This window comes from Pseudorca crassidens, chromosome 20, assembly GCF_039906515.1.
Source record: "Pseudorca crassidens isolate mPseCra1 chromosome 20, mPseCra1.hap1, whole genome shotgun sequence".
In the NCBI taxonomy this organism is placed as follows: domain Eukaryota; kingdom Metazoa; phylum Chordata; class Mammalia; order Artiodactyla; family Delphinidae; genus Pseudorca; species Pseudorca crassidens.
This window is the reverse complement of record NC_090315.1, coordinates 48,135,225-48,162,533: the sequence shown is the minus strand read 5'-3', so window position 1 is coordinate 48,162,533 and position 27,309 is coordinate 48,135,225. Positions and strand designations below refer to the sequence as shown.

At 37.9% G+C, this 27,309-nt stretch overlaps 1 protein-coding gene and 1 non-coding gene across 2 annotated transcripts in view; both read right to left on the bottom strand.

Moving 5' to 3' along the window:
- Positions 1–3,142: 3,142 nt before the first annotated feature.
- The window catches only part of AP1G1 (adaptor related protein complex 1 subunit gamma 1), an 81,041-nt gene continuing 56,874 nt past the window's right edge, over positions 3,143–27,309 (bottom strand). Inside the window, exons 11-23 of the mRNA XM_067720057.1 lie at positions 26,685–26,798; positions 24,169–24,309; positions 23,377–23,431; positions 18,598–18,720; positions 18,337–18,426; positions 17,596–17,723; positions 16,443–16,547; positions 15,386–15,527; positions 15,067–15,193; positions 11,216–11,323; positions 10,935–11,095; positions 8,193–8,291; positions 3,143–7,328 (exon numbers count right to left, since the gene is read on the bottom strand). Of these exons, the coding sequence (XP_067576158.1) occupies positions 7,227–7,328; positions 8,193–8,291; positions 10,935–11,095; positions 11,216–11,323; positions 15,067–15,193; positions 15,386–15,527; positions 16,443–16,547; positions 17,596–17,723; positions 18,337–18,426; positions 18,598–18,720; positions 23,377–23,431; positions 24,169–24,309; positions 26,685–26,798 (1,495 nt within the window). The 3' untranslated portion in view covers positions 3,143–7,226. The remainder of the gene's footprint in view (positions 7,329–8,192; positions 8,292–10,934; positions 11,096–11,215; positions 11,324–15,066; positions 15,194–15,385; positions 15,528–16,442; positions 16,548–17,595; positions 17,724–18,336; positions 18,427–18,597; positions 18,721–23,376; positions 23,432–24,168; positions 24,310–26,684; positions 26,799–27,309) is intronic.
- Positions 26,327–26,412, bottom strand: LOC137215773 (small nucleolar RNA SNORD71). The gene has a single exon (XR_010939408.1). It is a non-coding gene; the product is annotated as a small nucleolar RNA SNORD71 (small nucleolar RNA).

Below are 27,309 nucleotides of genomic sequence, written 5' to 3'. Positions count from 1 at the left end.
TTCAGAAAATTTTTATTATTTTCTTTTAGTTCCTGCAGTGATAGTTTTGTGACTGGTCAGTGGGTCAAATCAGACAGCCAGATTCCAAATTTCAGCTCTACCTCTTATTATTAGATCTATACCCTTGTGCTATTTTATCTAAGCCTTTGGTTCTTAGCTGTGAAATAGAAATTAGTCTGTATAGTAGTTATTATGAAGATTTTGCAAATGCATACAAAGTGCTTGACACATAGTAGTGATTCATAGGTGTCACTATTATTCTGAATTTCCAAATTTAAGAGACACTCAATTCCTTAGAGTCCTCTTGTTAATTCTGCTCTAAATTGTCTTAGGAAACCTTCTAGACCTCTGGATTTTTAGGTCTCCCACTCCTACACAGGTGTTGAATCTTCAGGCAACTTCTAAGGAATTAGCAGAAAGAAACAAGTTCTTGTGCTTTGAATAATTGGTATCACCTATTAACCATTGCTTCAGCTTGCCTAGTACAGACCAACTATATGTTAAGAATATTTTAATTGTAGGTTTAGAACAAGAGAGTTTGACATCTGTCAGTACAGTCTGTTCCCCTCTTCTATGTATGCGTTTATAGATATTTTAAATTCCAAGACAAAATTTGACTCTTGCAAAGATTCTGACTCTGTACAAATTATTTCTTCTGTGAAAGTTTGGTCACTACCTTCTCCCCTCTCATGAGTTACTTTGTATATACCAAAATTCCAATCTGCAGTCATCTTCATTTCTTTGTCTCATTTTAGTGAATTTAAAATGATGTCTCTGTGAGTCTGGTGTGAAGTGAAAAAAACTCTTTAAGTTGTCTACCTCCTGGGTTTTCCTTCTACCCTGAAATTACTTTCAAGAAAGCTACTCAAAGTAAAGTAGTTGGATTCCCATTTCAGTGCTTATTGGGTAACTTCTTCCAGCAAGAACACTGGTATGTAAGGGATAAGCACCAATATGGAGACAGAAGTGGAGTTGACCAAGGGCAGACAGGCAGAGAAAAGAATGAAAATGTGGTTCAGAATTAAGTGCTTCTAAAAGCCTGTTTCTTGAGGTACTACACATTACATTTTCCAGATCTCATGAGCAGAAGCTCTTTATTAGTTTATCATCTGAAGGGGAAGGATCCTGTCACACGACCAGCATTTGAGTTCATGCTGGGGAACAGCAGTGGTAGATGATTTTTTTTTTTTTTTGTAATTAATGGGAGAGTGGGCTAAAGCATCAATTCAGAATACAAGCATATGCTAAAAGTTATGTATTTACTACTTCTTCAACAACGTAGTACCTCTTTCAAAAAGAGAACAAAAAAGCTAGGAGCCCAGGTGTTGCAGGGGATAATTTATGACGCAGCTCTCTTTAAAGGTCTCCATGGTTTAAGACCCAATTCAGTTAAGTGGTGGCAACCAGTTGATTCTGAGTTTTCTTTTCAGATCATGTATTGCCATTAACATTTTATACTGTTTCAAAGGTCACATATTCATGTTCTCCCCCAGTTCAAGGCAGTGTGCATTATGTATGCCTAGGGTTATGTAACTACAATTTCTAGAAATGGTAAACAGCTCAGACTAACCCTAAAAATAAATTCCTCTGGGATTTTTTGTGCAAATATCCATCTGCCCTCACTGCAGGTTCATCATTACAAAAATCAGTTTGAATCAAGCCAAGAGACAGATAAGTCATTAGACTCCCTCCTTTCTGTATCCTTCCTGTAAGTGCATACCTCTCTTTCCACCTGGAAGGGGTTGGGGAGGGACACACACACACACTTTATCCCAGGAGCTCTTCCTAATCTTCACTACAAAATGGAAAGAAGGTCTGGAGAAGGAGAGTTCACGTCTGTAAGATTTTGGTAGAGGAGCCATAAGAGCTTACTACATTTGCTTCTTTATAGCTAGTTCCCACTCCTTTGATGATCACAAGTCATCTTTAGGCCTAAATCCTTTGTTATTTCTACCACAGATTGAGCAGATTTAGATCTTCCTTATTTTAGTTTCAAATAAACAGGCTGTATTTACCTGGCTTCCAGGTTTGAAGGATTTTTTTTCCTTGAACATTTTTGTATTGTTGAATATGGGGACAACTGAACTAGGGAAGGAAATAGCATGAAAAATACTTTAAAAAAGTGATAAAAATTGGGCTTCCCTGGTGGCGCAGTGGTTGAGAGTCTGCCTGCCGATGCGGGGGACACGGGTTCGTGCCCCGGTCCGGGAAGATCCCACATGCCGCGGAGCAGCTGGGCCCATGAGCCATGGCCGCTGAGCCTGCGCGTCCGGAGCCTGTGCTCCGCAACGGGAGAGGCCACAACAGTGAGAGGCCCGCGTACCCCAAAATAAAAAAGTGATAAAAATTAATTTGGTCCTTCTGGATGGAAGTTCAAATCTGAACACTATTCACTGTATTAAGTAAATGTCTAGAGTCTGTTACTGGCTAACGTTTTCTACTGCAGCTTTTATATTTTCCTCTCGTTACATGGAGATGAAGGTGTCAAGTAAATTTAATATTAGAAACAAAGATGAATTTTAACTAAGCCACATATAAGATTATAGAAATGTCACTTATCAAACAGCACCAAAGGGCACTTCTGCCTAAATTAGATAATTGCCAAGGCCTACTTCCTTCTACTTCTCAGTTAGGGGGCTAACTATCACACTCTCCCTCTTTTCAATAAGGGACTATCAGGGATCATCTGAGTACTAGAACACATAAGCTCCCAACTTTCAACCACTCTCACTTCTATGGAAGAGTTCATATAAAATAGATCATGAAACAGAATTCATTTGGCTGGTCAAGGCTTCCTCTTCTTAGACACAGATAAACTTGAACAAGTCACAAATAGACGCTTTAAACTAAAAGTTCATGACCACCTCTAACACACAATTCATCTTGACATGATTTATTCGCCTTGTTTGAGAATTCACCCATGTGGAGAATACCAGCATGGAAACAATCACTAGTTAAAATTTCCAATTGCACTTTTCACTGTCTGTAACTTCAAGTTTTTAAAAATTTGTTCAAGTTCCTCTTTTGGTGAGATTTCTGTGTAAAAGGAACATTAACAGGTCAGTAAGTTTAGCTCAAAGCTCTGGAATAAGAACTCATCAAAGGCTTCTCTAATCCACTTGTAAGAAGTGAGGAAGCAAAATTTAAATCATTGAGTATTGACTTTTTATTAGTCACTGTTCATAATTTGTTTCAACCAAAAGACAATACACACAGCAGAATTCTAATGCATCCCATGTAAATGTTTACATCCATTTCATTCCTCTCGCCTCTAAGACTTATCATTTAATTTAAAATTTTTTTTACATCTCAAAAATATGTCTGCAATAATTAGAACTTCATTAGCCGTCCCGCCTGGAAACAGCCTTTTAATATTTTTACAGTAAAGAAGATGTGATGGGGCTTAATGAAAATGTAACTTACAACATTATGAAAGAAAAGGGACTATACAGGGACATAGTGGGAGTTCACAAAGGAAAGAGTTCAGAAGCTCTTTCCCATGAAGCCCCCAAAGAGAAAACAAAAACAAAACACACAAAGCGCAACAGCAGGTTCCAAAAACAAAAACAAAAACAAAACTCCAATGTTCCATGTTGAAGTCAGAATCAGCCTCGTGGAAGTTCAAGAAGCAACTGTGCATGCTGCTTCAGCCTTTTCTTCTGTTTGAATGTTCCAGGTCCTGGAACCCTGTAGATGGGACCCACTCACCGCTATTGCTTGAAAAAGAGTTATTCACTTCCAGTTCTACAAGCAGGCCCACCCTCCTGAGCCAGAGCTGGTCAAAGCATTTTAAACTTCAGGACTTTCTGAGCACGTCTCTTTTCAGTGATCCTCCCCATTCCCAAACTCCTGAGTGCACAGACGTGTACCACCTCTCCACCAACCACAAAGCTCGTGAGTATCCACTTTTTGCTCTCTAGCTCACTCTCTGTTTAGGACAATGTGGGTAGTACACATTCACTAGAAAAAAACATACGCATTCAAACTTTCCTTCCCCTAGTTCTCATAGCCCAAATATTTTCCAATGCAGAAGATAATGAAGTTGAACCTTGAAAACAGTATCCCCTAATTTCCATCCTCTCAGAACAACATAAAAATGGAAAGCATGTTATATAGTAGACGGAAATACTCAAACCGTTAGTGCTAGACAGTTTTCTTATATAAATGGGACAAACAAGGGGTATGAAGCACATCTTTAATCTACAAGAGGGAAGAATCCCCTCCCAAATGTTACAGTGAGGAATGTTTCTTTAAATTAGAAAGACCTTAAAATGAACAGATAATCACTATACAGAGCATGAAACATTCCATGGCTGTCCAAATTACCTCGAGGTAACAGCACCGGAGCATAGTGGGAGAAGCTTCTTGGGTAGAGCACCCTTCCTACAGTTTTCTGAGATTACTTAGACGAATTCTCCTTTAGGATTACTGTGGGGGTGGGGAGGGAGTACAGAATAAAAACTACTCTGGAAGAGGGGAAAAAATGAGGTAAAAGTGCATGTGAAATTGTCCAAGTAAGTGTGTTTAGGCTCACTGCTTATCACCCTGGAGTTATGAAAACAGCCATGGAAATCACCCTTTCCTCACAATGGCTCTGAAGTTGTAAATCTAAACAATTTTGCTCCCCCGTGAATGGTTATACTAGGGAAAGAAATAACTGAAATGTGCAAGTATTCATAGAAATTAAGAGATTTCTCCTTTAGCAGCACGGCCAAATGAGAGGAGAACGAATTCTGATCCTAGAAACTAAGGCACACTGAAGCTTTCAAAGATCCAATCATTTGAAACAGTCTTCACAACCATCAGTATCCTAGGCAGTTAGTTACCTGGCCGCTAGTCCTTCAATACGGTGCTCAGGTTCACTCTCTGGAATCATTTCATATTCTACACAGCACCCTTTGTGTTAAGGCCATGATTTTTACTCTGTCTAGACAAAGCTATGGATGATCACATAACTCTACCTCAAAACTACATTCATGCAAGGAGACACTTTGTTCTGAGAGTAGACCCTTTCCAGCCCCATTAGCTAGCACTGTCTCATAGCATGATCTTCAGCAAATTTCTGAGATTCAAATCAGTTCAACTAAAGAAACTTGAGCTGGTTAACTATAAACGTGAGAGAGAAAATAAAGCCTCAACCACAAGAGGAATGTTAGACAAATTCTATTCAAGAAATCCACCAATATTATGTTAATCCTATCACGTTTCACAGCATTAAGTATCCATCCAATGAAATCAGTCTGCAAAGAAACCTTTAAAGACTATTTTTCATCACACAGGCAGAGCAGTTGTTTGAAACACACACTAGACCACAATTACTTTACTGAAAACTACGCACAAGGTAATATCCTGTTCTTGACTCAGTCAACCATTTACCCAGTAGAATAAGTTTTAGCAAATCTTGCTCTTAAATACTAAAATAAGACCAGAAAATTCCCCCTTTGGAGCCTTTAGTTCAACTCCAGTTTGTCAAATGTTAGGAATAATCTAGCATCTGATACAGAGCTAGATTTGACAAGACACTGAAGATTTTAAGTAAAGGCTTGGTGAAATGGAGGGGGAAAAATGGATATCTGTATCCAGTTTTAAGACCAAAGCCAAAGTGGTCCTTATACTGTACTCAATACAGTAATGATTGCAAATGTTTTAAGAGCAAGGTGGGCCTGACTTTTCCTTTTCTTTAGTACATCAGACATGGTACCTGTGCACCTGAACATACACAGTACATTCAACACGTGCCACAGGAGAGTCACCTTACCTCATGCCAGCAACTCAGTGTTAAGGTTTGATAACATGAGGGTCCTTTCTAAAAGCACTCGGTACTCTCACTAGTTTAAAAAGCTCCAGATCTCAAGTCTTTGATGCAGATACTCATAAGATTGGCCTCTCTTGAAAGACCAACTTCTCGCACTCAGGAAAGGATATTCCTACCCTATGGTGTCTATAAGACTTCCTCTGACATAGGGGGCAAGGAAGCTACAAGGCTTCATTCCAACACCATAAAGTACGATATAGGAAAGATTTCATTAACTGCGTGGTCTTTATTTCAGTGCCAGTGTTACAGATACAACACAAATGTTCCAGTTAGAAGAAGGAATTCAAACGGAATGCCAAGGTCCAAACCAGGCTCAGGAAATAAAAAGGGAGATTTGGAGTAATGGAGAAGATGACTCCAATATGCTCTAGAGTGAATCAGATACTCACTCTTCCTGTGGGCAAAGGTGCTTTTGTTAAGGAGTCTGTACTTTAAAAGTGGCAAACTCCTCTTTCCACCCATTTACCATAGTTCAGGCAAGTCATGGGTTTGGGAGAAACTTTAAAATTTGTAGTGGGAATAGGGGCATTAATAACTATTAATATACCTTTTGTAAATTGTCCACTTTGCACTTTAAGGGGAATCAATTTTGAAAATCATGGAGAGTACTCATGACTACAGCTAAAGAATGCAGAGAAAGGGGGGCTGGAAGAGCCTTTGAAGTTTCTATTACAAATAGAGCACCATATCCTTCATGCCAAATCTAAACAAAAGCTCTTTTTAACTGCATCTGTCCAGTGTTTACAAATAACCTTTCAAGGTCTGACCAGTTCTTGGTAACAAACATACATACATGTGTGTGTCTGTGTGTATACAGCAATGCACAGAAAAGGCTACCAGGAGCCTAATGCCTCTTTCAAACATTGGGGGAACCGGTAGAAAAAGGCAGGGCTCCCTCATGTCCACCGTTACATTTCCGTTCTCAATGCCAGATGTAAAAAGCGCCTGAAGATGGTAACCCAGCTAGTGAGGAGTAAATACCCCACCTCGCCCAGTCCACAGAGAAACACAGTAAAAAGAAGGGGCAACTCTTTGCTGCAGAGACAGAGTGAGTGTCTTCTTGCCATGAATTCCAGTCCTCTCCTCCAGACCAGCTGCTTATTTCCTCAGGGGCTCAGGGAATGTTGATTCTGGCTGTAAATGTAGGAGGGGCGGAGAAGTGCAGAAAAAGGAGAGGAGGAGGAAGAGTGCAAAGTAGCCTCCAGAAGCAGCCGGCCTCAACAGTGGAGGAGAGGAGATTAGTCTTTAACAATGCTTCAAGGTCAGCAATAACTTTAGGAAAATCCTCCTCAACAGTTCTCTTCAGCTCCTCATGCCCATGGTACAGTTGTGGGGGACTTGCAGCGATCATAATCTCCTTCCCAGAGTTCCTTTGATTGAGTGGGATAAGAATGAGAATGGTGCTGGACCCTCATTGCCAGGACTGAGGGGGAAAGTTGTTCACCTCTGCTAGATCTTGCATTGCTGAGCCCTTGTGATTATATGTGAGCTTGATCCGCATTCGCAGCTGTTGCTGTCAGAAGAAAAGAGAATAAAAAATTACACACTGAAATAAAATCTTTAGAATCTGTACAGTCTACAAATAGACTTTTAATCTTAGAAAACACATTATTTTAAAGCAGAACTCTCTTAAAAATGAAACACAGGCAAAAAACAACAACAAAAACCACCTAATACTCTAGCTATTAGCCAACATCATGCAGTCAAGTAGAGAAAATGCATCTCCAGAACTCACTGTTGGCTTCAATCCTAGAACCACATTAACAGGACAGAACCACTCAGGAGTATTTTCACAGAAACATTTGCTAAGTGCTTTTCTCAAGATTCAACCCTTGTATCCAATTTTCTAGAAAAATGAGGTAAACGTACTCATCTTATGCTCTACATTCAGATATACTGGTTGCTTTGTCCCCCTCCCCATGCAAAAACCTAGACTTTTAAGCCTCTAAATAGAGAAATCTTTAAATGTGCATTTTAAAGATTTTTTTTTTTGATGTGGACCATTTTTAAAGTCTTTATTGAATTTGTTATAATATTGCTTCTGTTTTACGTTTTGGTTTTTTGGCCATGAGGCATGTGTGATCTTAGCTCCCCGACCAGGGATCACATCCCCACTCCCTGCATTGGAAGGTGAAGTCTTAACCACTGGACCGTGGGGAAGTCCTCTAAGTGTGCATTTTAATGAGATACCACTAAACCATTTTGTGTGTCTGGGCTTCACTTATTATCTACAAAAAAACAAGGAGGTTAGACAAGACATTTAAAAAGATTTCTTTTCTGCTGTGAGTCAGAAAAACCTTTGAGAAACAAAGCAAATTTTATTTCAGGGAATATGCTTACACCTTGCTCAGATAATGTCTTCAACTGTGCTACTCACCTTCTGTGGGTTCAGAACTTTAATGACTTGTGTGATGGTCCCCGTATTAAATGCTGGGACGATGCTGCTGCTAGGAGACAGAAGCTGCAGCTGGAATGTCTGGGGGGAACAAAGGGCACTCTTCAGAAAAATACACTTAACACTATGTCAGAGATGTCAACAAATACAGTCAGACACGCAGATGATGGTTCAATTACCAGATTTACCTACTACTAAATTCTATTTGTTTTTCAGATATCAGCAATTCACAGCATGTGGGCTATCACTTCATGGCATTTATAAAACGCCATTGTTTCTAGCAATGAGCTACTCTTTCCTTCCTGGTAGAAGCAACTTTAGCCTACCACTTTTCAAAAAGTAACCAATTCTCGTTCTGGCAACCTCAGTTAATAGTAACTGATCAACTATGTAACTAAAAAAACAAAACAAACAACAGCAACAAAAAAAATGGGTCCCTGCGGTTAAAAAAAACTAGAAAGAAATGAAAAGCTTTCTAAAAATAGTAAACCAGCACACTAGTCACCAACTACACGCCTTCAAACTTTTGTGTATTTGGACGGTTGGGATCAGAGACTTGAACCTTTGTTTTCTAAAGCCTATATAATCTGGAATGTGTCAAAGGTTACTCCTACAGGACAGAGGTAAAGGAAAAGCTGAAAAAAGCCAGTTTGTTAATACGTATGTGGAACACATCAGGATCTCTACATTGGGGACACAAAGCCCTAACAGAAAAATTATGTGCAGAACTAACCCATACAGCAAAAGACCTGGAAAAGCCAAACACCATAATTTATTGAGTGCTGGTGGATTTTGTTTGTTTGTTTACAGGGAAAAGAGATAAAAGAGCTGTGAGCAAGACAGGTAAGTCATAGTTAGCACTATATAGTATGTATGCAGCTATTTTACAGACTAGGGTTACAAAAATTTTCCTGAAAGTTTAGTCTCCTAAAATATTAGAGAGAGAGGAGAATTAGAGAGAGCGAAAGAGAAAGAAGAGAAGAGGGGGAGAGAGAAAGAAAGGGATGGAGGGAGAGAAAAGAGAGAAGGGCAAAGGGAAAAGAGAAAGAGAGGGAGGGAAGGAAGAAAGGAGGGAAGGAGGTTCGTGGGTCTAGGTCTTCTCTAAGGCCAAAAATTATAAAAGCAGAATTTTAATCTCAATGCACAGGTTTATTACTTTGGGACTTATTCATAAGTCTACTGTCAAGATAAATTATGTAAGCTAAAATTCATTTATTTACATTTATTTCATTAAATGTTAGATGGCATCAACTGTAATTCACACCATTATTTTATATACCACTGAGAAAGAAGATAGGCTGCCAATGAAACTATGACAAGGGTATCAATTTTAAAATGTACCTCAATTTCAGAAATAACAAAAAGTAAAAATAGTATTAGTAGAATCTACGAAATACAACGTTTTGAAGTTCAAGATACATCATGATATGCAAATAGGCATTGTATAGTACAACACCAAGAAGAAGGCCATACTTTAAAGCAGAGACAGTATGTTGCTAGAACCGCAGAGTAAAATAGTAAGTATAAAACTCTAAGTTGTAGTAACTAACGTTTACTGAGCACCGAACATAAGAAAAGTGCTTAAAACAGTACCTGGCACATAAAACTCATTTATTCCTCAAAGGAACCCTATGAATTAGATATCACGATGACACACCCCCTTTGCAAATGAAGAAACTGAGGCATAGAGATTAAGTAACCTGCTTAATGTCATACAACTAGTATTGAAACCACTAACTCTACTGCTTGTAAAACATCTACATTATTCTGACTCCTAAAAATCCAAGTAAAGAAGGTTGCAAAGTCAGCAGTAACCAAGTAAAAGGTCTTCAATTTCCAAAATTGTGTTGTCTGAATGTCATACTTCACATGTCACTGAAAAGATCAGATTAGCCTAATCTATCCCAGGGGTTGGTAAAATATGGTCCATGGGCCAAGAATGAACTGACACCTCTTTCTGCAAGTGTTTTATTGGAACAGAGCCACCACCTTTATATATCGCCCATGACAGTTTTGGCACTGTGACAGCATATAGCCTAAAATACTCACTATCTCATCTTTTACAGAAAAATTTTGCCCACTCCTCATTCTACATTTTCCTTTTTCAAAACTTTTCATTATTCAATGATGAACATAAACACTCCTTAAACTAAGATTTGGTATAAACGAAACTTCAATTTACAAAAACAAGCAGTCATTGCATCAATAGTAAACTAGATGTTAATGAAGGAGGAATGGTTCTCTCACATTATCAAGAGGCAAAAACTTTTAATTCTGATCCAGTGACTAGAAGAGAATATCAAATACATGAAGTCTCTCATCTTGATTGAACTTTAATTCCACATTACAATTTGTGCTTTTTAGGTCTTTACCACTGTACTACTGAACCCCAACCTATCCTCAGTGCCCTGAGCATTAATGAATCACCTTGTAGAATTCTGCTCTGTCGCTATTAGGCTGCCCTTCCTTTATCCATTGTAGACAATACTAACTGTAAGAATATTTTTGACTAAGCAGAAAGTATTCATTAAAAATGACATGCTTAGTTAAAAAAAAAAATGACATGCTTTAATGAACCATAATAGTTAATTACTGTTAGTTTGAGTTAAATCTGCAAATTTAGTTTAATCTCTGAACATTAAAATATATCCCTTACCAAATACATAAAAAATAATCAGCCAATTTTTAATTCAAGGAAAAAGGCCAAGAAGACAATTATAGTACCTTTGGTACTGCAGCCTGGAAAACAAAGTCCGTCATGTCCAGCTCTGTGCTGTTGGAGGCCTGTATCGTTATCACTGTGACACTGGGGTTGGTGTTTGACCGTTCAAAGGTGAATTCTATCTTCAAGCCATTCTTACTGTATGCTGTGATGGAGGGGATGCCTGGGAAAGCACAGGGAGATCAGTCTAATTGTAGTCAGCCTAATGCTTGCAAAATTATTACTTCCTTTCTTCAACAACTATCTCTCATTGCTCTAATGATGATAACACCAGTGATCGTACCTGTAGCAATGTCATTGAAGAGAGGCTGTGATGAAAGCCCATCCAACAAGAAGGGGGGCTGGGATATCTGTGGGACTGAGGCAGGGGCGGGAGCAGCAGCTGGAGCACCTAAATGAAACATCCCAAAGTTAGGTCAATCTTAGCCAGAATGACAAATCTCACCAAGAAAATATGGAAGAAAATTATCATGATCTCAAATTAAGGGAAGGATGCCTTAAACAAGATGCAAAAATAACTAAAAATTCAAATACTTTAAAATGAATAACTTCTGTTCATTAAAAAAACCCATAAAAAAATAGACCAAAGGCAGAAGAAAATGTATGCTACAAAATAACAAATGGATGATTACCCAGAACTATAAATACCTTTTACAAATCAATAATGAAAAAAGTTAACCTAATTTAAAAGTGGTAAGAGAAGTGAACAAGCATTTCACAAAAGAAGGACTGCTTTGATTAATTCTTGCATATTTACACAGGGAGACATGTTACAAAAAGTGTGCATAGCAAGATAATTTCTAACAATGAAATTCTGGAAACAAAATGTCCATCATCAAAATAATGGGTAAGTAAATTGTGGTACACTGACAAAATAAAATACTATACATATACAGCAGTAAAAATGTGAATGCACTAGAAATGCACTTAACATGGATTATTCACAAATACAATGTTTAGCAAAAAAAAGCAAGGTATAAAAGTACACATGCAGTTGGATACCAGTTCTAAAAAGGCAAAAAATGGCAAAACAATACTACACACTGTATCATTCTAGAAATACACATGAATGGTAAACACCAAAGCTAACACTATTTTAGAATAGATAGTAGTTACCTCTGGGATCAAGAGGGAAGGAGATAAGGGGGCAGTACACAGGGAATGTCAACTCTCTTAGTAACATTTTATTTTACAAGCTAAGTAGATCAAGGCATTTATTAATTTTAACACACACACACACCCTGGGAGAGGTGGTGTGGAGTGGGGGAAAGAAATCATCAGATTATCATACTTATTTGATCCTTCCAAATAAGAACAAGTTAAGGAGGACCAGGGATAGAACGTGATCATGAACTAACAGAAATCAAGATTCTAAGAAGAGGCATAAGAAAATTCAGCAAAAGAAAGAGAATGCATTTTATGCTTAAATAGATTTCAAACTACTTATAAAATTAACTGAAATTACACCATTTAAAAAATTCACAAAATGAAATAAAGGCTGAATTAGCTTAAAAAAAATAATGCCCAAGTACACTAGAAAAAAAATCACATACTAAAAATTAGCAAGGAAGGTAGAAATACATATGGCTAAGCAAAGCACAAGGAGCTAAAACAAATGTGGACACCACAGGATGTGCAGTCAAGCAGATTACCAATGAAGAATATAAACAAATATTCATATAGTTATCCTAGTTTTTATAAATCTAATCTAGTAATTTTCCCACAATTTCCATTTTCAAAACAATTTTAGAAACGTGTTCCCATGGAAAATCACAGGCTACCCAAGACACACAGGCAACGTATGAGTCCCTAAGTCCCCCAAATTTTAGCTTTTTTCCTCCTGCAATGGTACAATACATAGTTTTGAGAAACAACAGAAACTCACTGCTCCAGTTCCTCTAAAAGCTCATACTAAATTTATTTCCTACTTTCTACTGATTTAAATTACTGTGCATTACGATATGACTGTAATGATGGCTTAAAGAATCTAGAACTCAAAATTTTTTTACTTAAAAATTTAAAAAATGGGAAAACGTGTTTAAACTCATTATGAATAAGGAAAGGAAAATCTAGACTTTTTAACATTTTATCATTTTACTTTTTCATTTAAGACTAGAAAAACAAGAAAGTCAGAACAAAAACAAAACATTAAGACCCCATGATAAATGAGTTAAAGGATGCAAAAGGAATGTATGAAAAGGAAATTCATGTATAATGCACATATGGATAAATATAAAACATTCCCTTGAATGAAAAAATAAAAATTAACAAAATGATAGCATCAATCTTTCAACTGTTAGGGCTTTTTAAAAAAGACGATAATATTTATGACTATACAGTGAAACTCATGGCCATATACATTGAGGAAACGATAAATAACATTTACCAAGTGCCTACTATGTGTCATGCATGTAATAAGTCACTGTTCCTCACAATACCCTATGACGTTAAGTATTTATCCTTCTTACTTTAAACAGATTCAGACAGATTAAGCCTAACTTAACTTAGCCTAAGAATGTAAACCCAAAATAAATTTGGACAAATTTATGTAATAATGATATGTTGAGGCATCAGTTATGATAAGAAAACTCTGGAAACAAACAAAATGCCCAATAGTAAGGAACTGAATAAATAATGGTTCAAACTTCTTAATGAAATATTAGACAACCATTTAAAATTATAATTGGTAAGATTATGTACTAACATGGAAATGCTATTATGTTAATAAATAAAGCATATCATCTATACACTACGGTTTGTTTTGGCCATGCCGCACAGCTTGCAGGATCCTAGTTCCCTGACCAGGGTCTGAAACCAGGCCCTAAGCAGTGAAAGCACATAGTCCTAACCACTGGACTGCCAGGGAATTCCCCATACACTATGTTTTAAACATGGGATTGTTTTTGTTTTTCCATATATCTAGGATAGCTTTGGCATCTCAAGATTTGAAAATGACTATTTGTAAATGGCTCTAAGTACATGACAAGTAACATTTTTAAATTCTGTTAAGACAAATACAAACCATAAGCTCTGGGAGGCTGCGACGTTAGGAAAAAAATCATTTAGCTTGTGATAGCCAGTCTAGATGAGCATTCAACAACTTTATCCTATGGCTGTTTTCTACGTAAGGTCATGTATGCTGTAACTCTCCATTATACTTTTAAAAAAGTCACTTAAGATAGAAATTATATGCTACAGTGATACTCTTGGACTCTTTTTTTTTTTAATTTATTTATTTTTGTCTGTGTTGAGTCTTCATTGCTGCACGCGGGCTTTCTCTAGTTGCGGTGAGTGGGGGAGCTACTCTTTGTTGTGGTGCGCAGGCTTCTCATTGCGGCGGCTTCTCTTGTTGTGGAGCATGGTCTCTAGGCATGTGAGCTTTTGTAGTTGTGGCACACAGGTTCAGTAGCTGTAGCTCACGGGCTCTAGAGCGCAGGCTCAGTAGTTGTGGCACGGGCTTAGTTGCCCTGCAGCATGTGGGATCTTCCCGGACAAGGGCTTGAACCCATGTCCCCTGCATTGGCAGGCGGATTCTTAACCACTGTGCCACCAGGGAAGCCCTCTTGGACTCTCTTGAACTCTTGTGTTCACAATATCTCTGAACACATTAATTACAAATGTCTACTACATATAAATAAAGAAAAGATATTCCCAAATGAAAAGTTATATTTGAATATTATAACCATGGATGACTTTCTCCTTCCATTGCTTTAATACCAAGGAGAGAGACAGGGAGAGAGAGGGAAGGAGGAAAACAGTTGACATCTCTCCACTCTCTACAAACGGCCACAGTTCTTGGAAACTAACAATGAGTAGAAAGAAACCTAGAAAAAGTAATGTATTTCTTGGGATGTATTTCTTTTCTAACCTGAGACAGTCCTTTCTATCTTAAAATGCTATGAGTAATTTACTCTCCAAAAAATTAAAAATTAGACTTTAAGGAATCCCTATTAATTATCTCTAGAGTATTAGTATGGCAACATATCCCAGATGTTGTGAAGACTCTTGCTTTTCACTTAGCCTCTCCCATCTTCAACTGTTTCATGTGCTAGATAGAAAGGCTATGTTCAGTACAGTTTTTCCCTAAGGCCCTTATCCCTAACCAAGCATGAAATAACTCTAGTCTGGCCTCACCTGTAAGGTTGATGTCTCCCAGCAAATCAAGAAGTTCTCCACCAGCAGAAGCTGGTTTGCTTGTAGGTGCAGTTGGAATGACAGGTGTTATGTCATTTCCTCCCAACAAATCCAATAAATCATTGGCCTAAACAAGGAAATAAAATCTTATTCATTAGTCATTGCCTAATCTGTACCTGATGCAAAGCCCTTTCAACACTTAAAAATAAGGAAGAGAACCATCAATCAATCCAGGAACACTGAAAGGTATCAGCTAAGAGATAGGTTCTAAGGAACTATAAGATCATGAAGATCCCCAGATAAGCAAGGGAAAAGCTACCTGGCTGGTGGGCTGTGGCCCAGAGGGTGGTGGCTTGGTCTCTAGAGGAGCTGGTTCTGTCTCTCCATTTGTCTGCACAATCTCAGTAGGGCCATTTGTGGTTACTTTTTCCATGACAGGCATTCTCTCAAGCAGAGCAGACCTGAAAGAATCTGAAGTGGTTAAATTCTAGGCAGTTAACCTAGCTTCCCTGCCCAAAACAATCACTGTAACTATATTGGAGCCAAACATGTAGAGACATCTCCCCTCCCCAAATCCCAACACAGACACTAAAATAGAAGCTGGATTACAAGAATACATGACCTAAATTCCTGGCTGGATTAAGGGCAGGCAAGAAACACTGAATGGACAAACTGTCCCTCTAAATCCCGAGACACTGGGAATTCTCAGTGATAAGAGAAATTGGAATGAAAGAACAGCAAATAAGTACATTATTAGCAGTTTCCAATTAAGAAGATACTGGGGCTTCCCTAGTGGTGCAGTGGTTGAGAGCCCACCTGCCGATGCAGCGGACACAGGTTCGTGCCCCGGTCCGGGAAGATCCCATATGCCGCAGAGCGGCTGGGCCCGTGAGCCATGGCCACTGACCTTGCGCATCCAGAGCCTGTGCTCCGCAACGGGAGAGGCCACAACAGTGAGAGGCCCGCGTACCGCAAAAAAAAAAAAAGAAGATACTGCATAACAGAAGAGGGAAAAAAGATAGTGCATAACAGAAGACACTGCACACCAAAATGTTAATAGTAATGATATCTGAATGCGATTCTCTTGAGAAAAAAACAACTCCCACTTCTTCACCAAATAAAATGGAAAATGAAGCAAACTTTCTCTACCAAAAGAAAGGTGAGAAGGGGACTAAAGGAACATAGTTCACTTATTTCTTTAGAGGCTAGGCAGAATAGAAGATGGACAAAACACAAGGGGCCAAGCAGTTAGAACTAAACAGAGTTGTGAAGTCCGGCTAATAAAGCACGAGGGATGAATCTCCTTTACGGGTTTATCGTGACAATTTGTTTGAGATGCTAAGAGGCACATGCATTGTTTACTTTCTTTTACTTACCTCATATGGTCATATTTCTTAAAAAGTGCATTATATTCTACTGCCCTCTGCTGGAGCTCCACATCAATGCTGCTTCCATAGATGGAAACCACTTTCTTAATTCGGCTTTGGGATAAAATGACAAACAAATTCAAATACCCAAAAGAAAGTTCATAAACAAGCAGAGAGAATAATGTTTGAAACAGAGGGTTCTGGTTAAAATTTTGAAATGCTCTTTTCTTAATGTACATAACTTTTCAAAAACAAAACACTTTTCCTTTATGTTCATTCATCTGACATATAGCTCAAGACCATCATACTTATTACCATCATACTTATTCTAGTTGTAATACTAGATTTTGTCTGTTAAATATCTCATACCCTAAAATTTGCTAGACAAAAGTACCGATTATTAATTTGCTACAAAAGAATAAATTTATAGTGTTCACTCTCTTCTTTAATAACTTTAAAATAAGCTTTTATCAACAAGTGGGTCATGGCATCAGACTTCTTTCAACAAAAGGTCATTACCTGACACCAAATTCTTCTACTTCACAATTTAAATAGTAAAAAATACCATTCTTCACGAGGCTTAACATTAAAAATTAAAGCAGAGGGCTTCCCTGGTGGCGCAGTGGTTGAGAGTCCGCCTGCCGAGGCAGGGGACACGGGTTCGTGCCCTGGTCCGGGAAGATCCCACATGCTGTGGAGCAGCTGGGCCCGTGAGCCATGGCCGCTGAGCCTGCGCGTCCAGAGCCTGTGCTCCGCAACAGGAGAGGCCACAACAGTGAGAGGCCCGCGTACCGCAAAAAAAAAAAAAAAAAAAAAAATTAAAGCAGAAGGTCTAAGAGAACTAAGTTTAAATATGCTTGGCTGGGAGACTGATCCAAGAATTAACTTTTCGTCAAAACAGTAAAAAGAAAAAAATAAACCAGAACCCTTATATGGGAAAATAACTTCACTACTTTAAAGGAGAAAACAGGCATGGGGGATGACAGGGAGCAAAGTATAGATAAAATAAGGATTAACCATGAAATGATGATTGTTATTGAGGAATAAAGGTATATGCAATTGATTTTACTATTCTACTTTTGCTTTTGCTTGAAATTTTCCATAATAAAGTTTTTAAAAATTACAAAACAACATGTTCACCCTACTTTTTCTCCATACTCACTTTACAGTACAGGTGAATCGAGTAGAAAGCTTCATAATGGCAGTGAGGGCATAACCTCGTGTCACTGAGGTGGACATATTAGAGATTAGGACACTTTCTAAAATATCCAATACTTCATCCTCTGTTACCTGTGCAGAAAAAAAAAAAGACAATATAAGATGAATTTTAACTGTAAATATCTACATCTGATATTAAGTCACAGGATGTCACCAGAAAGACAATCCTGCCATCATCATTACCAAAGCTTCTAACATAATCTGTGCTTTGCCAGAGTAACTGTACAACCTAACCCACCAACCAGAAGCAAGTAGGAGGGAGGTAAAAAGGATGGAAAATACCCATTGGGGGCTGAGAGGCATTTTATGACTTTCAAAGGCAGAAGGAGAGGAAGAAAGGAAAAAGATACATAGAGTTAAAGTGTTGTTGCCACAACTTCTCTGAAATCCAGTCCTTTAATGAGCAAATGGAAACATGGATACACTCTCATTTCTTATCAGCCAGAGGGTAAGAGAAACAATGTAAGTCAGTCTGATGGGATGGGGGATAGGTCCTAAACGCAGTTTTAATATCTCACAATGGCCCAGTAAGTTCCAACTCAAAAATCAGCAGGTTTTCCAATGTAATTCTGGAATTGCTTCTTTAAAACGTTTTCAAGGAATCAATCTCAACTGATTAAACACTACTCTCTTAAAACCAAAAAATTGTTTTTCCCCCTCCTTAACCAAGAGTGACAAAGGGTACCTGAATAGGCTCTTCCTCTTCACATTGGCCAGACACAAGAAGATCTCCATATTCACCTATACACCAGGCAGCTACTTGCACCAAAGGTTGCTGTCAAAAGAAAGTCACCGTTTGTCAAAGATTTCAGTCCTTTAAAGGATTAATACAAATCACAGGTCATCTAATCATAAAGGTCAAAACTGAGGCACCTCTAGAGTGACAGTAGTAAGAGCATATCAGGAAAATAAAGGGCAATTTCCCCCCAAAAGTGAAAGTACTTACCTGAGAATAATCACCAAGAATTGCTTTGTACAAGCGCTGGACAGTATAGGCATGCATCTCCACACTATTGGTTATTAACTGGATCAAGTTGGGAACTGCATCATCACGAACATAGCTTCCTGCCTAAAAGGAAATGCGGACAGTTACCCCTAGAAACACACAGTAATAATAAGAAATGTTAGCTAGTATTGTTGCTGTTCAAAGGAGACTACTACAAAACACCCTCAAAGATAAAGTTGTTTCCAATTCTCATGTTTATAAGCAGTTCAAACTTCAAAGTCTTTTTTTTTTTTACTGGAGTATAGTTGATTTACAATGTTGTGTTACTTTCAGGTGTACGGCAAAGTGAATCAGTTATACATACACATATATCCACTCTTTTTTTAGATTCTTTTCCCATACAGGCCATTTCAGAGTATTGAGTACAGTTTCCTATGCTCTACAGTAGGTTCTTATTAGTTACCTATTTTATATATAGTAGTGTGTATATGGCAATCCCCATCTCCCAATTTATCCCTCCCCCCTTAAAGTCTTATTTAAATGAATATTCTAAAGTTTTAAGATTTTATAAAAAATAAAAACTTCTCTTCGTCCAAAGTAAAAAAAAAAAGTTTAAAATTTAAGAAGCCTTCTCTACTCAAAACAGGTAAGGTCTACGATTACAAAAATTTAAGAAATACATTCACTGGGAACTTAATTACAACAACCTCTCCCTTCCCACAACTCCCCAACACAGGTGTTAAAATCACATGAGCTAGCTATAGTAGTCACGCTACTCTGGGGGATGGAGAAAGGAGTGTACATGAACAGTTCAAAAAGGCTTGTTAAATAAGATGAGACTGAAATAAATAGTAACTTTTAAAAAACCTGAGTTTAGGGGACTTCTTTGGTGGTCCAGTGATAAAGAATCTGCCTTCCAATGCAGGGGACGTGGGTTCGATCCCTGGTCGGGGAACTAAGACCTCACATGCTGCAGGGCTTAGAACTAAGCCCGTGCGCCTCAACACACATGCTGCAAACTACAGAGCCCACGCACTCTGGAGCCTGCGTGCCACAACTAGAGAGAGAAAACCCACACACCACAACTAGAGAGAAGCCCTTGCACCACAATGAAGAGCCCACACGTCACAATGAAAGATCCTGAGTGCCTCAAGAAGATCCTGTGTGCTGCAACTAAGACCCGATGCAGCCAAATAAATACATAAATAAGCAAACAAACAAATAAAAAACCTGAGTTTATTCACACTCCTTTAAAAACTAGTTTATAAATATAGAACCAATAAGTAGTCCCAGGAATAGGAAATATTTTGTATTTAATTATCCACATTAAAAAAAAAAAGAAAACCTTGATCTCTTTATTGTCCTCTTGACTAGTGGAATCTTGAGATTTACAACCACAAAAACAAAATACAGCTATTTAACCTATGAGGAAACTAAATTTTGGCCTTATCAGAGCACGATGATAACCAGGTTGCACAGGACATATAAACAGTGGAACCTGTGCCTAGTATCAGCCCACCTTGGTCAATCTCCCATTACTGGACAGAAGAGTTGATCGGATTTACAAGACTGAGATCAGGCCTACCCATGTGTACTTTAGAGAGGAAAAAGACAAAGAAAAAATCCCAGGTGGCTGGGATACCCACTCCTGTTAAGAAACACAAAGACAGGGCTTCCCTGGTGGTGCAGTGGTTGAGAGTCCACCTGCCGATGAGAGGGACACGGCTTTGTGCCCCCGTCTGGGAGGATCCCACGTGCCGCGGAGCAGCTGGGCCCATGAGCCATGGCTGCTGAGCCTGCGCGTCTGGAGCCTGTGCTCCGCAACGGGAGAGGCCACAATGGTGAGAGGCCCGCGTACCGCAAAAAAAAAAAAAAGGAAACACAGAGACAGAGGGAGAAGTTTAGGGAAATGGTCAAAAAGGAAAGGTGAGAAGCTAAAAAGCAGGTAATTAGTGGTGTGACTTAGATATTTACATTCTTCCCTAATAGGAAAAAGCAGAGTGTTTTATTATTTTTTTTAATAAATTTATTTATTGTATTTATTTGTTATTTTTGGCTGCATTTGGTCTTCGTTGCTGCGAGCCAGCTCTCTCTAGTTGCAGTGAGTGGGGAGCTACTCTTCATCGCGGTGCACGGGCTTCTCATTGCGGTGGTTCTCTTGTTGCAGAGCACGGGCTCTAGGCGCGGGGGCTTCAGTAGTTGTGGTACGTGGGCTTCAGTAGTTGTGGCTCGCAGGCTTAGTTGCTCCATGGCATGTGGGATCTTCCTAAACCAGGGCTCAAACCAGTGTCCCCCTGAATTGGCAGGCAGATTCTTAACCACTGCTCCACCAGGGAAGCACAAGCAGAGTGTTTTAAATAAGAGAAATCATCAACATGATCTAATTGACATTTATAGACCACGCCATTCAACAACAGCAGAATACACATTCTTCTCAAGCTCACACAGAACATTCATTAAGACAGATCACATTCTGGGCCATTAAAAATAAATTTAAAAGAACAGAGGGACTTCCCTGGTGGTCCAGTGGTAAAGAATCCGCCTTCCAATGCAGGGGACACGGGTTCAATCCCTAGTCGGGGAACTAAGATCCCACATGCTGTGTGGTAACTAAGCCCACGCACCACAACTACTGAGCCTGCACACCTCAACTAGAGAGCCTGAGTGCCACAAACTACAGAGCCCACACGCTCTGGAGCCCACGTGCCACAACTAGAGAGAGAAAAACCCAAACGTCACAACTAGAGAGAAGCGTCTGTGCCACAACTAGAGAGAAGCTCTGCAATGATGAGCCCCTGTGCCACAACAAAAAGATCCCGTGTGCCACAATGAAGACCCAAGGCAGACCAAGATAAAAATAAATAAATAAATATTTTAAAATAAATAAAAGAATAGAAATCATGCAAAATTAAACTAGAAATAAGTAATATAAAGATGGCTGAAAAGTCCCCAAATATTTGGAAATTAAATAACACACTACTAAATAACACATGGATCAAAGAAAACATCGGGAACAGAAAACTATAGACCAATATCTCTCATGAACACAGATGCAAATATTCTTAAAAAAATTAGAAAATCAAATACAACAATAATGCATTAAAAAACCTATATGTCACAACCATGTGGGATTTATTCCTGATATGGAAGGCTGATTCAGCATTCAAAATTCAATTAATGTAAGCCAACTATACTTCAATTAAATAAATAATTTTTTAAAAAATCAATTAACTTAACCTAGCACATCAATAGGCTGAAGAAGAAAAATCATATGATCATATAAAAAGAGAACATAAATTGATTGGAAAACCGAAAAGTTGGAGCAATTTTTTAAAAAAGGCTTTGATTTCGATAAACATTTTTCTCCAGGAGCTCTAATTTTTCCCTTCTTTTGAGCCTTATAAAAACCATCGTATCTTTTGTTAGAATATAATTTCCCAATTAAGTATACTGACTTTTAAACTTTTACAAAATTAATTCATTGTAGGTAAACTATTTAATTGAAATTTTTAAAATTTCAATGGTATCATTCCCTGCTACAGATGTTTCATAATTTACTTAACCCATGCCCATTGGGAGACACCTGGTTGTTTCCAGCTTTCCCCTATTATAAATAAGATTAGGATGAACACTTCTGTAATATACATTTTTGTACAGTGACCTTTTATTTTTCCAACAGAAAGTCCTAAAAACATAATTAATAAAGTACTGCCTGTTCTCTATTTTCTAACTAGCACTAGGAATTAGATTGAAAAGTATGACAAGTGAAAAATGATACCTCACTTTTATTTTATTTACTCTCTCTTTAAGAGTAAGGGTATTTTTCACTGTTAACTAGCCATTTCTTCTTTTGTCAAATGTCTGTTCAAATGCCAGTTTTTCCTTTAGTGTTTCACTTTTTCCTATTAATTGTAAAGTATTTATAGATTAAAAATATTAACACACTGTCATATGTTACAATGGTTTTTCCCCTAATTGTCATCTGCCTTTTAACTTTGTAGACTTTTTTTTCCTTCTGCTATACAAGTTTTAAATTTTAACGTGGTCAACTTTGTCAACGTTTTTTACTTCTGGTGACATAATTAGACATAGATAGTTATGCCACTACATTTTCATTTTTACTCTTAAATCTCTAATCCCTGTCTATTAATTGATCGACTGAGAAGCTCCAAAATTCTGGAAGACTACCAAAGAAAGGATATTCTATAAAATCATAATTTAAAATCCAGAATTTAGCCATTCAAAACTTTCCAATGATTTCCTATCATATTCAAAATAAAATCCTAACTCCTGTAAGGCCTTATAGAATCTAGCCCCTGCATCAAGCTTACCATTCTCTGCCTCTCTCACTCTACTGGCTTCACTGGCCTTCTTGATGCTCTCCAGACAGGTCAAGCTTGTTTGCTACCCTAGGGCTTTGCAACACTTACTGTTCCTTCTGATTTGTACACTCTTAGCCCAAATCTTTGCACAGCTCCTCATTTAACCAAGTTCTCTACTCAAATATTACCTCCTCTGAGTGACCTGCCCTATTCTACCTAAGACACCTGGCCCACTGCCCCATATCCCATCCTCTTCTGCCATCAATACAGTCCCATATGCTACTTTAGTATTTTTCATAGCATTTTCCCCTGCCTGACAAGAGAGTGTTACATATTTCCCCATGAATTTCCTACCTCCCCCACCAGAATATAAGCTTCATGAGAACAAGGGCTTTGTCTGACTCGTTAATCGACACATCCAGCCCTTAGTATATGTTGACTTAAGAACACTACTTACCGTTGTCAGAACGCGCATAATTGTGTCTATATGCCACCGTTTGGAAGGTGCATACCTGAGAAAATAATGGCACTAGGTGAAAACACTGGAACCTATAAACTAAGCTCTGCTCAGTGACTTTCAAAAATCCTGTCCTACAGCATTTTTTAGGTTCACAGGTTAAGTGATTATATCTGGATCCATTTTACCTTCAAAACTAGCAGCAATTCCCATTTCAAAGGGTGATGAAGTGGTACATAGTCAAATTCAGATGTTCCACGTAATATGCAATAGGAGTTGCTGAGCTGAGAACTGGGGACTCTGTCTCCAGTTTTTCAGAAAATAAATCATAAAGTCAGGACAGGAGAGGATAGAGAAGAAAGAAGAAAAGGGACTCTTCCAAGACCCAGGCACACCAGGACTAGAAACTTGCTCCCTTAAATTCACAGTGAAAAGAGGTGAAACAACCATACTATCAAAATCTTGAGGTACTTCTTCCTAAAAGTTTTACACAGAACCACCATCCAGATGCTGTAACTTTTCTATTCTTTTCATCAAAAGGACATCATAGATGAGAGGTTAAAGAACAGATAAAAGAGGAGATTTTATAAAAGTGGGATTATTTTGGTCTTAGCATAATGCTTAACATTAGATACTGGCTAGAATGGCCTTCTCAAACCTAATTTCTAATGGGAAGCCTGAAATAAATGTTACATGTTTAAACATGTTTACAACATTTCCCCCATGTTTTAAAGATGCTTTCCAAAATTTTCCAAGCATTTTTAACCAATGAATATAAAAATTAAATCTTACTTTTCTGCAGCAAGGAAGATTCCAGATGCACAGTCTGCTTTAAATTCTGGCTCACATGAATCCAGAAAATAAAGCAATTCCTTCATCATGCCTCGAATATTATTCCCATTTACCAGGGCAAAACTCAATTCCATTGCACGCCTTGCAGGGGGGAGGGAAAAAAAGTTATGATATTTACAGTGGGAATGAAACAAAGACCCAGGTGTGTTGTCTTTGAACACCAAGCACTAGTGGATGTATTGATGTCTTTGCATGATCTTATGATCCCAATCTTTGCACATGAGATAACCAAAGTTATCAAATTTATTTTGAACGTTCATCAACACTTTTCTTCAAAAATCCCCAAGAGATATACTACTAAAGACCAAAAATGCAGTTTGAGTTCAGCAATCTATTCTATGAAGCTGAAATTTAGAATACTTAAAAGGCTCAAAAAGAGAGGCAACAAAATTATTACCCAATGATAATACCTCTGCGTTATTCATTAAAAACATGATATATAGTCACCATACTCTCCTTTTATTACATCCACTTTAGTCCAAAGATGATGTAACATAGTTTACATCACAAGGTACATAGAAGAGTAGAATAAAAACAAACCTTGAGAGCTAAGTGAAGTAAGTTAGAGAAAGACAAATATTGTACACTATCACTCATATGTGGAAGCTAAAAAAAGCTGAATGCATAGAAACAGAGACTAGAATGGTGGTTACCAGGGTCTGAGGGGTGGGAAAAATGGGGAGATGTTGGTCAAAGAGCACAAACTTCCACCTATAAGATGAATAAGTTCTGGAGATTTAATGTATAGCATGATGGCTATTGTTAATAACAATGTATTATATACTTGAAAGTTGCTAAGAGAATAGATCTTAAATATTCTCACCATGAAAAAGAAATGGTAAGTATGTGATAGGATGCAGGTGTTAACTAATGCTACGGTGATAATCATTTTGCAATAGATAAGTGTGACAAGTCAATGTGATGGACATCTTTAACTTACACAATTATATCTCAATAAAGCTGGGAAAAAAACTGAAAAAGAGAATAAGAGCCATGAAAAGGAAAAAAAGGGTATGTGCTATGAGAGCAAATAGGAGTTTCTAAAACCGCCTATCAAATTTGGCAATGAAGGCAAATATGGACATGTTTTACATATAAAAGTTATAAGGTTACGACAGGCATCTTTTCACATTTGGTCAATAATGTCAAACATGGCATATAATTAACTTTCAAAAATCCCAATTTAATAATACTTTCATCTTAGTTAATCTACAAGCAACAAAAACTCAATCCTTACAGAAATGCAATAATAACTAATTCTTACACAGTGCTTAAGTACTTTACATATGTTAATCCAGTTAATCCTGCATATAACCTTTTGAAGTGGGTGCTCTTGTATCCACATTTTGCATATGGGACAACTGAAGCACAGGAAGGCTAAGTAACTAGACAAAGTTTATTAAGGGCAGAGCCAGGATTTGAAATGAGGCTTTCTGGCTCCAGAGTCTAAGCTCCTACTGTTATATAACCTGTCAAAGAGACCCAGGTTTTACTTTTGAAATGCAAAGCCCAGTCATGAGCTATACAGAAACAACACAATAGAAGTCAGAAAGTCTGATTTCTATTCCCACGTCTGCCATGTCCAAGGGGTAAGGTTTGGAGTAAGTCTTTTGATTCCTTTGGTACTGTATTTTAATCTGTTAACTGGGGATAGAAGTAATTGCCTAGTCTCTCTTACTGGCTTGCTCTGAGAACCAACTGAGAGAGTGCTTATAAATCCTTTGCAAAGCACTATGTAAAAGTTGTTATTACTGACTCTAGGTCTTATCTTTAGTTTGCCCAAGCACTTAGCACCTGTTCTCTGCAAATAAAAGGAACACAATTATCAATGAATGTTTGTTAAGTGAATAGTTTCAGAGATCATTTCAAATCTAATTTTTTCTGGTTTGAACAGTAAACCAAAAGTTCACTGAGGCCAACTATAACTAGGTTTTACAAACAACTAGTCATTCTAAGACGAGAACCAGTAGAATTACTACACCAAGGAAAAAATATACATGCCTTTTCTAAGTCCTATGTGCTGCCTAAAAGTCATTCCTAGATGCACTGTTCTAAAGAAACACGGCTGCCTCTAGTATTTTGAAGTACTGTGAGAAAACGTGTGCTGTCAGCAATTTGAGTTTCAGCATTGTGATAAAACACTCAGCCGATGGATCACTCCGTATTTTCATCCTCCAACACACAGAACACAGTACCTCTGTTGAGTAAACATATGCCCAGCTTATCTGTACCTGTTTTACTCATCAAAGAACCAAGGACAACTTCAGTGTGCACTTCAGTATTCCGTACTGGCCTCTTTCATTAATCTAAACTTCTCCCTGCCAATCCTTTCGAAAAAAAGGATTTACTCTGTGAAAATAATGACTAAATACATAAATGTCTACATTCTCCCTCTCAAAACTATTACAAAGTTATCAGGTGATGGGTGGGGAGCAGAATTTTCAATAATCTGTTACCGTTTTATTGAGACATCCAAATCTTTTAGACAGTCCACAATGGTACTTCTGTGCCTCTGTACTGCGTTATGATCTGTCTGCACAGTCTTCAACAAAGATGTTAAAGCTACATATCTGGATGACATAAAGCAGAAGAACAGAATTAAAATTCAGGATAATTCTCTGCTTAACGACAAAGAAGATGTCCAATGACTAAGGGAAAGCATACATTGTTAAATATTTAAAAGACAAGACAGATTAGTGAGTAAAATGGAAACACAGTAAAGCCATAAAAATACTATAATCTAAAGCTGTGGCAACCAGAAGCCTTGGATTTAGATTTGTATTCATGGTCAATTCCATTTAAACTTCTAAAAGTGACTGACTTGATTCTTCCAAACTCTTTCAAATAGTACAACAAAATAAGTATATAGTATGCCTTTTCAGGCTGTCTGAGCCCCAAAACACAAGAGGAAATTATTTCAATTTTACCATTTCCTCTGCTTTTGTTTGATACCAGTACCAAAACTGCCCCTGCAAAAATTTGAGTTTATGATCCAAGTATTTAAAAATTCTTCTGGAAGGAGAAGATAATTCAGGGTACCATAATGATTATTTCCACATTTTTTCAATCGTTAACATGACA